The sequence below is a fragment of the Oncorhynchus kisutch genome, linkage group LG9 (assembly GCF_002021735.2).
Source record: "Oncorhynchus kisutch isolate 150728-3 linkage group LG9, Okis_V2, whole genome shotgun sequence".
NCBI classification, from domain to species: Eukaryota; Metazoa; Chordata; class Actinopteri; order Salmoniformes; family Salmonidae; genus Oncorhynchus; species Oncorhynchus kisutch.
In genome coordinates this window covers 27,777,444-27,787,455 of record NC_034182.2, presented here as the reverse complement: position 1 = coordinate 27,787,455, position 10,012 = coordinate 27,777,444, and the positions used below count along the sequence as shown (strand labels likewise).

Below are 10,012 nucleotides of genomic sequence, written 5' to 3'. Positions count from 1 at the left end.
TTGCTATATTGTATTTACTTTGCCATCATGGCCTTTTTTGCCTTTACCTCCCTTCTCACCTCATTTGCTCACATTGTATATAGACTTGTTTATACTGCATTATTGACTGTATGTTTGTTTTTACTCCATGTGTAACTCTGTGTCGTTTTATCTGTCGAACTGCTTTGCTTTATCTTGGCCAGGTCGCAATTGTAAATGAGAACTTGTTCTCAACTTGCCTACCTGGTTAAATAAAGGTAAATAATAAATACTTCTGAGACCTATTATTGGCTGTGCAAGAAATGACGTCAGTCACTGGTTTGAATTAAAGACAACATTTGTGAGTGAGAAAATAATCTGAAAATAATATTTATCAAGAATTCAGCATGTTTGTCTTCTTAAAGTTTATTTTTCATCATGAGTAATTCCCAATTTGTATTCTTACATTCGGACTCTGAACCCACTATCTGACTATGTGATGTACTACACCCCTAGGGGGTGCTCTGTGCACGTGTCGTCTCCCTGCCTTAGTACTAACTGGACCAATGACTTTGGGCAACCCTGGTGGAGGGATACCCAATATGAGGTGGGGCTATTTTGCCAAGACCAGGTGAATCCGCATCATCAACACCCTCACATCCCAGGAGCATAGGCTGGAAGTAAAATATCCTTCTTCAGATTAGGGGGAATGTCATGCATAGATCACAAGAAGCTACATGTGTACATGCCACATGTATAGGCTACATGTGTTATCATACTAATCTCACTTAGCCTGACACCATCCCCTGGCAAGCGAGGCCTAGGGTCTTACATAGATATCATCAGTATTATACATGCATCATATATGTGCAATAGATATGCAGACAACATACAGACATCATTCTGCACACATACATATCACCTACATGCATACGTGCGTCATTTATACATAACCATCATACATTCTATTGTAGTTGTTCAAGCTTTATCCTCCTACCCCCTCTTTCACCTCTACCCCTCAGCAATATCACGGTAGCAGTATTTTGGGAGTGTGTCCATTCATCTGGCACGGTTTCACCCACACAGCATAATATCACTGAGTGGAGCACAGGTGCTGTTTCTCCCTTCCTCTGTGTGCCACTGGCTGCATAATATATGGGTTACCACACTGCCCTTTAGGTAGCCCTGGCCTGTACATGACTCGCTTCCAAACAGACACGATGAGGTGGAGTTAGTAGTACACTGTGTCACCGTCAAACCCTGGGGGCATATGAGTGAGTCCTGGCTGGGTTCACTCATTCCCCCTGCAGCACACACACACACACAGCACACACAGCACACAGCACACTCACACCCCGAGCACACCTCTCCTCTCCGGCATGGTGGGAGAGCACGGTGGGAGAGCAGGCTTTCCCGCCAACCTGCCCCAGCTGGCACTACTAGTCTTCTACTGAGCCAGAGGCTTAGTGTGGGTGCTCCACTCTCCACTCACACAGTCAGACACATGCTCTCTCTCTCTCTTTCTCTCTCTCTCTCTCTCTCTCTCTCTCTTTCTCTCTCTCTCTCTCTCTCTCTCTCTCTCTCTCACACACACACACACACAAAACACACAAATTCTCTCTTTCTCTCCCACACTCTGTCCCTGCACACACATTCTCACACTCTCTTTCTCTTCCTCAAACAGTCTATCCTCCTTCTTTCTCTCTTGCCCTGCCTCCTCCCTCCCCCCTCATTCCTCCCTCACTTTCTCTCTAGTGGTTCTTGGCAAATGTGCCCATTGGACCCTGCATAAACAAATTCCTTTCTTCTTTTTTTAAAATCCTGGAAGCCAAGCTAGAGTGGTTTAACTGCCTGTTGCAAAATTTGCCCATAGTCCACAGAATGATTTTCATAGATAAACCACTGGAAAATACAATTTTTTGAATGAAAAATCCCCAAATCCTCTTATCATTAGAGGACAATTGCTGGTAGCCGGGGCGGCAGGTAGCCTAGTGGTTAGAGCGTTGGGCCAGTTGGGGAAAGGTTGCTAGATTGAATCCCCGAACTAACATGGTAAAAATATGTAGTTCTGCCCCTGAACAAAGCAGTTAACCCACTGTTCCTTGGCCGTCATTGTAAATAATTATTTTTTCTTAACTGACTTGCCTAGTTAAATTAAGGTAAAATAAAAAATTACAATGACTATTTATATACTGTATCATAAATATAACCTATACACTGAGTATGCAAAACATTAAAACAGAACACCTGCTCTTTCCATTAAATAGACTGACCAGGTAAATCCAGCTGAATGCTGGATCCTTTATTGATGTCACTTGTTAAATCCACTTCAATCTGTGTAGATGAAGGGGAGGAGATAGGCTAAAGAAGGATTTTTACGCCTTGAGACAATTGAGACATGGATTGTGTATGTATTCCATTCAGAGGGTGAATGGGCAAGACAAAATATTTAAGTGCCTTTGAACGGGGTATGGTAGTAGGTGCCAGGCGCACCGGTTTGTGTCAAGAACTGCACCGCTGCTGGGTTTTTCATGCTTGACAGTTTCCTGTGTGTATCAAGAAAGTTCTACCGTCCAAAGGACATCCAGCCAACTTGACACAAATGTGAGTAGCATTGGAGTCACCTTGTGGAACTCTTTCAACACCTTGTAGAGTCCATGCCCCGACGAATTTAGTCTGTTCTGAGGGAAAAGGGAGGTGCAACTCAATTTTCAGAAGGTGTTCCTAATGTTTGGTATACTGACTGTAGTTTCTTAATCTAAAACTGCTGCAACTGATTTCAGCTACAGTCAATAACCACTGTACATGGGTTGGAAAAGTAAAATAAGGTCTAAAACAGCAAATCCCTCCTCTCTCTCTCTCTCTCTCTCTCTCTCTCCTCTCTGTTCCCAAGTGTGTTCTGAGGAGACCTTGAATGAGATTCCCCAGCGGTAACTTCTCAACAGTTCCGACGCCGCCAGCTCCACCTGGAAGCACAACTGCGTCAACCCGGGACATTAGTCGGACACTGGAGGAGAACGGTATCCTCGACAAGGATGAGGACTTCTACAGTGGACGCATGGACCGCGACCTCTTCTCCCAGTCCATCGGTCTCTACTCAACATCAATCCCACTGAACTTTGACCTCATATGTAAGGATGTCAGAAAATGGTGATGAGCAATATGAGCAATCTATTAAAAAGTTGACTTACAAAGTACAGGGCCTTTATTTTTTTATATTGTGATATTGTTATGAACATTTTATTAGAGGGAATTTGAGCCTGTAAAGGACTAGAACTCATAACCTCAAAATCAACATCCTTTCCTTGCCATTCTATCCCAATGTCTTCCTTTTGTCATTCCTTCAAACCTTCTTGCATCTACAATAGGCCAACATACATTAATAAATTAACAATAGTCTGCCAAAACTGTACATAAAACTGCATGGTAACCATGGTAATCATTTATGTGATATTTAATAGTAGTAGGCTACTTCCTCTCAACAGCTCCTTTGTGGCTCTGCTAAGTTTTAATTTCCTGTACTACAGAATGTGCAGGAAACCAACTCTACTGTAACAGTAGCAGTTTTAGTCAGTTGTGAAAAGTCATGTTACACATATTTCTTTAAATCAGTGACGTGTCATTGTTATCAATGTCTAGTTTACTCACCACAATTCACAATTATACACACACACACATTTTTTACTGTAAAATGTGCATACAGTGCCTTCAGAAAGTATTCATACTGTACCCCTTGACTTATTCCACATTTTGTTGTGTTACAGCCTGAATTACATTTTTATTAAATTGATGTGTTTTTCACCAATCTACACACAATAGCCCATAATGACGAAGTAAAAATATATTTTTTAGAAATGTGTAAAAATGTATTGAAAATAAAATACAAAAATATCTCATTTGCATATGTATTCACACTCCTGAGTCAATACATGTTAGAATCACCTTTTGGCAGCGATGACAGCTGCGAGTCTGTTTGTCTAAGAAGAGCTTTGCACACCTGGATTGTATAATATTTGCACATTATTCTTTAAACCTTTCTTCAAGCTCTGTCAAGTTGTTTGTTGATCATTGCTAGACAGGCATTTTCAAGCCTTGCATTGATTTTCAAGAAGATCTAATTCAAAACTGTAACTAGGCCACTCAGGACCATTCAATTTCGTTTTGCCACATAGTTTGCAGTATTACTCTAGTGCCTTGTTGCAAACAGGATGCATGTTATGTCATATTTTTAATTCGGTACAGGCTTCCTTCTTTTCACTGTGTCAATTAGATTAGTATTGTGGAGTAACTACAATGTTGTTGATCATCCTCAGTTTTCTCCTATCACAGCCATTAAACTCTGTAACTGTTTTAAAGTCACCATTGGCCTGATGGTGAAATTTCTGAGCGGTTTCCTTCCTCTCGGGCAACTGAGTTAGGAAGGACGCCTGTATCTCAAAACATTTGACATTATGAGTTATTGTGTAGGCTAGTAAAACTACATCTAAATGTTATCCATTTTAAATTCAGACTGCAACAACAAAGTGTGGAAAAGGTCAAGGGGTGTGAATACTTCCTGAAGGGATTGTATGTACAGTATGTTTCATCGTAGACCCCTTAATCAAAACTGAACTGCCTAAAGGGGAGACAAGGCAGTCTGACCACTAGAGTTCACATTGCCTTACTGCCACCCAGATCAGAGGGACTGTAGTGAAACAGTACAAGATGCGTTAAAAATGTGTCCTCTTTCATTTCTCTGTGTTCACCATCTTGAAAATAATTTATTCTATTTATATTTTAATCCGAAATCATTTCCAGTTGAAAAAAATGATAGTCTGCATATTGCATTGTTTTTTTATCCCCACCATAAGTGGTTAATTTTTAAGCAATCCAATCTGATGTAAAGTCTGGGCATGGCTGCGGCAGATTTTTCCAACCCCCCGCCCCACACACACACACACGCACACGCTTTCAAGCTCCCTCCCCGACTCACTCTCTCGCTCTCTCACACACACGTATAATTTTATACTACGGTGGGGGCCTTTAAGAATATTTCATAGATTTGTGTCGTGTTCTGCAGTTCAGAAAGGGAGCGTTGTTTCGTGTGATCTTGAGGCACAGTTACCAGGCAAGTCTGCCTTCGTCTCTGATTTTTTTTTTTTTTGGGGGGGGGGGGACAAACAAGTAACAATTTATACAAGCAGTCATACACCCCCTTTCTTGTAACAATGTGAATGTTTTTGAGGAGGGAGGGGTGCGCGGAGAGAGGGAGAGACAGGCAGAGAGAGAGAGAGAGAGAGAAAGGAGGAGGGGTGGTGGGGGGGCGTTCTGCAATAATATAGTCAGCCATTTTTTATGTAAGGGGATTTTTCTTATTGGGGGGGTTGTTAAAAAATAAATATAAGGGCGGCCATCTTTGTTTCCTTGCGTTGTAGTGTAAAATATTCCAAAACGCCCCCCACTTTTTTTCTGGAGTCGATTTGAATATTAAATAAATATCATAATTCCGGAGGATTTCTGATTTCGAGTACGGAGCCGATGACAGGAATATAATGTCCTCTCCTCTCCGGTCCTGTGAGGAATACAAGGGCATGTTGGTTAATTCCAAAGGAGGAGATTTTGATGAAGAAGAGGACGACGGAGATCTAGACGAGAACGCAAGCGACATAAACTCGCCGGCGGCGCCTCGAGAAACTGCAACACTAGCCGCGCCAGGTAGGCTATAGTAGGCTACAGGAGACAGACACTGGCGAAAGACTCGGGAGCGCGCACACAAAATAGAAACACATCCAAATTGTGAAAAAAGTAAGACAGGACACATTGTGCCGCTCATCTCAATAGTTATCTTTTGCTACAATATAATTAGTTGCGCCCCATTTGCTCCAGAGGATAGCGCAGCTTTGAAATAGAAAGAGTTGAGGATTCCAACTTCTAAACCAACTTGAGAATGCTCTTTTCGTTTTATCCCATATACATTGACTACAATTAACAAAGTTGATCCTCGACTTTCTTTTCATCCGTAGAATGGTGCCACATTCATCAATATATATCATATCTCAATATGAATAGGTCGACGTGAAGGGTAAAGCTCACGACATCACTGTTAGAAAACATGGACTCCCCAGCAATACGCTTTCTGATAGTGATCTTTAGAATAATGATGTGTAAGGCGTAAGCGTTAAAACCGGATGATGGAGTGAGTGCTGGTATGACAGCGTGTAAATAAACTTGACCCTACCCCCTGACTGTCTCCACACTGACAGGGACGGTTCATGATAGGACACTGACACTCTACTCAAGTTATGAATAGAACCGTTATGTCTCGACTACAGGGCCTTTGTTTTCCCTCTCTTTTCGTTGTCATAGCAGGCTAACACATATTTAACAAGTAGGCATGTAATAAACATAATCAATATTGCCACATGAAAGAAAGGACTTGCCTACAACAATGTAATGTGCAAAACAGTTTTTATTTCTCCAAATAAGTTTATTTTTGAGGGACTATGATCAGGCCTACCTGGTTCCTGAAAACCTAGTAACATGCTTGCATTATTTTACAGTTAATTTGAATTAGCCTAATTAAATATAATGCATGTGCATGTAGCCTATTCAATAGTAGCATTCGATAGGCTATTGCATATCATGATTTTGGGATATTCAACAAGGGCCCATTTAGAATCACTCAATTGCTCGTCTCGAGACGGACAAGCGCGCGAATCAATTAGTGCGCTTCCCGCCGTTGCCAACCCCCAGCGACCTCCGCCAGCGGTTGTCGCTCTTGTGGTCAGGACTCATGTTTTGGAGTTAACGGGAAGTAGCCTGGGGTAGGGAGTTGTTTCAGCCACAGACTCCACATTATTTTGACTAGATACTCAAGTGGCCGCTCTAACAATAAAAATACATGTAAATAAAATGGAAGGCAGTCGGGAGGAGGCAAGAGCAGGTGGGACCATTTTAGCCAATGAGAGGGCAGATACGCCTGCGAACAACAGGCACAACTCCGATATAAAGTGTTTTTTTTCTCAAAGTTCCCGGTATGTCACATGTGCTACTTATATCAGTACACTAGTAGTAACCTAAGCATTACGAACCTTCTATTCGATCAAATAAGCCACAAGTAACAAATAAGCCTTTACATATTTGTTTTAACCAAATTCGACACTCTCATTGATCTCCATACAAAACTCCTCGCTTTGGTGAGCGAAAAAACCGCAAAACCGCCACCTGCTGGAGAAGACAGATTTTGGGCCTAGTTATCCCTCTCTCTTCGCCTCTTCTCTCCGGTTCAGTTCATCAGATATAGACAGACTGGCTTGCGGCCTTAGAATCACCGAGCCCCGCGTGCGTGCTGCTGCCGCCTCTGGCTGCACTCTGCAGCAGACTTTGTTTGGGCGCGCGCTGCGGGTTGTAAACCCTACTGTAGGCGCCCAACAAAGACAAACAATAAAAACGAATAAAAACGAACTAATTTATACGATGTACATGGTGGCCGTAAGCGATAGTTCTTGGTGATTTGTTCCCCTTTTCTCCACCCTCCTGACAATACATAGGATTATCTTTCTCTCACTCTCAAAAAGGCTACCGTCTCTTTGCCCAGTGAAAAACTTGAATAAAGGGTTGAAAGACTAATCCTCAAAACGTTAGGTGGTGTTGTCTTCGAAATAAAGCTATGACATGTTTGATTGGTTTCTATTTCCCCATTTGTTTATTGCAGGACAAATACAGTATAATGCTATGGTTTATACATTTCTTATATGACAGCCTCAGTTTTAAAATACCACCACGAATACTATTATTGTGTGCTATACAACACTCATTGACATATAATGTCAATGTAGCCAGTTATGGCTTTGCTTTTCATTGAACTAATACCAAGCAGCTGTCAAATAACCTTATCTGTCAAACACACTGACTGGAACTAATTGAACATTTGTCAGAATTCAGTCAAGGTAGAAAGTCATGTTAAGACACTAGTCCCTCCCATTTGACACATGTGGTGTCAATGCACACATCACAGCGGGATGGTGCGATGCTTCTCTTGTGCTTAATTGTGTTCAGAAGAGATTAGATTGACGATTCAAAGCCTTCAAAGAGGATTATAGTCAATATGATTTAGTCACAACTCGCTCTCTTTCTTTTCATCCACATCTCCTCTCTTCAACCTGCCGTAGAGGAAGAAGGGGGGGCATTGGACAGGGACAGTCTAGGGAGGAAGAAACGAGGGCCCAAGAAGAAGAAGGAGACAAAGAAGAAGGAGAAAGAGAAAGAAGGAAAACTCTCCAAAGCTAAAAAACGGAAAAAGATTGTAAGCTTCTCGGACATGACCATATCACTCCATCTATAGCCATACTTTCTGATCACACTTCATTCTATTTTCATTGACCCCCCCTTTTATGTTCTCTCTCTCTTTCTTTCTCTCTTTCCCTGTCTCCCCTCTTCTCCTATCCCCTCTCAGGACAGTGATGTAGAGAGGGACTCGGAGAGAGAGAGAGACTATGGAGAGAACTCTGACAGTGCAGCCAGCATCTTCGCTTGTGAGAAAAAGAAGAAGAAGAAACACAAGGAGAAGAAGGAGAGAAAAAAACAAAAGATGAAAAAAGACAATGGGGACAGCACGCAAGAGGAGACCATAAAGGTAAGGACACAACAAAAAAAAGTGTTGTCATTGTTTTGCTTCTACTTGGCCTCACTCTGATGGCTCAAGTCTAGCGCTCTGATTGGTTGTTTCTTTCCACCAGCCAATAGAACAGAAGACGTCGGCCCAGCTGGCTAAAGACTGGGGTCTGGAGGATGTGGATCATACCTTCACTGAAGATGACTACCGCACACTCACCAACTACAAAGCCTTTAGCCAGTCTATGAGGTACTGTGGAGATGTCACGCAGCTGACTCTATTTAACTTGAAATCAGACAGGGCCGGTGGCAGAATGTTTAGCTTAGAAACATGTAGCTTATTGCGCCTCGTTCTCAGTCAAAGGGGACAATTTACTGAGTTATTGATTGAGATTAGATTCCTGACGTACTCATTTAGCTTCCCCTCTCCCCCTACTCCTCTTCTTCCTCATCTTCCTCTTTGCCCCTCGCAGGCCCATGATCGCCAAGAAGAACCCTAAGATCCCCATGTCCAAGATGATGACCATCCTGGGGGTCAAGTGGAGGGAGTTCAGTTCCAACAACCCCTTCAAGGGTTCAGGTGCTGCGGCCGTGGCAGCTGCAGCCGCAGCCGCCGCCATTGCCGTCGCCGAGCAGGTCTCTGCATCAACCGCTTCCCCATCCCCGGAGCCCCCACCGCCCCGGAAGCAGCCCCAAACCCCCCGGCTGGCCCCCCAGCTGCCGCCCCCGCTCCGCAAGGCCAAGACCAAAGAGGGCAAAGGTTAGAAAAAGAGGAGGGTGGAGGAGTCTATTGTCATAGTATGTGTACAGTAGCAGGGTTTGAATTGGAATGGGTTTGGTCCTAACCAATTGCCCCGGTCCTCTCACTGTTTTTCAGGCCCTGGATATAAGAAGAGTCGCAGTAAGAGTCCTCGTGTTCTGGCTGAGAGGAAGAAGGCGGTGGCAGCGGCTGCAGCAGCAGCAGTAGCGGCGGCAGCAGCAGCGAAGGCCAAGAAGATGGCTCCCATACGCATCAAACTAGGGCCTCTAGGCAACAAGAGGAAGAAGAGCAGCTCTGTGAGTTTCACTATGCTATGTAATGTATATGGATGTATAGATGTGCTGTGTGGGCTACTGTCTGTGGGAGCATGCAGGTGTGTGAGAGTCGACAGATTTGACTGTGCTTCTCTATCTCGCTCTCTCCCTCCCTCCCTTCCTCCCTTCCTCTCAGAGTGGGGATGATGTTGAGGAGGAAGATTCGGAGCAGGAGGACTCCAGTGTCCACAGCTCCTCGGTCCGCTCCGACAGCTCGCCCCGCGTCAAGAAGAACAAAAGAGGACGGCCTGCCAAGAAGAAGAAGAAAAGTAAACTAAATGTTCCTTAGAAAAAGTCAACTCTCTATTCTAATCTAGTGTCTCCCAATCTCTCCCTGTTTCTTTTTCTCACTCCCTCTATCTCTTTCCCTCTCTTCTCTCTCTCTCTC

At 43.4% G+C, this 10,012-nt stretch overlaps 1 protein-coding gene across 5 annotated transcripts in view; it reads left to right on the top strand.

Annotated features, from left to right (window-relative positions):
• The first annotated feature begins 4,898 nt into the window (after window positions 1–4,898).
• The window catches only part of LOC109897009 (chromodomain-helicase-DNA-binding protein 3), a 31,186-nt gene continuing 26,072 nt past the window's right edge, over window positions 4,899–10,012 (top strand). For all 5 annotated transcript variants that reach the window (XM_031832300.1, XM_020491494.2, XM_031832299.1 and 2 more), the window contains exons 1-7: window positions 4,899–5,652; window positions 8,109–8,242; window positions 8,393–8,572; window positions 8,676–8,800; window positions 9,024–9,310; window positions 9,428–9,606; window positions 9,761–9,893. In XM_031832300.1, coding sequence (XP_031688160.1) covers window positions 5,490–5,652; window positions 8,109–8,242; window positions 8,393–8,572; window positions 8,676–8,800; window positions 9,024–9,310; window positions 9,428–9,606; window positions 9,761–9,893 — 1,201 coding nt within the window. In that variant the 5' untranslated portion in view covers window positions 4,899–5,489. The remainder of the gene's footprint in view (window positions 5,653–8,108; window positions 8,243–8,392; window positions 8,573–8,675; window positions 8,801–9,023; window positions 9,311–9,427; window positions 9,607–9,760; window positions 9,894–10,012) is intronic.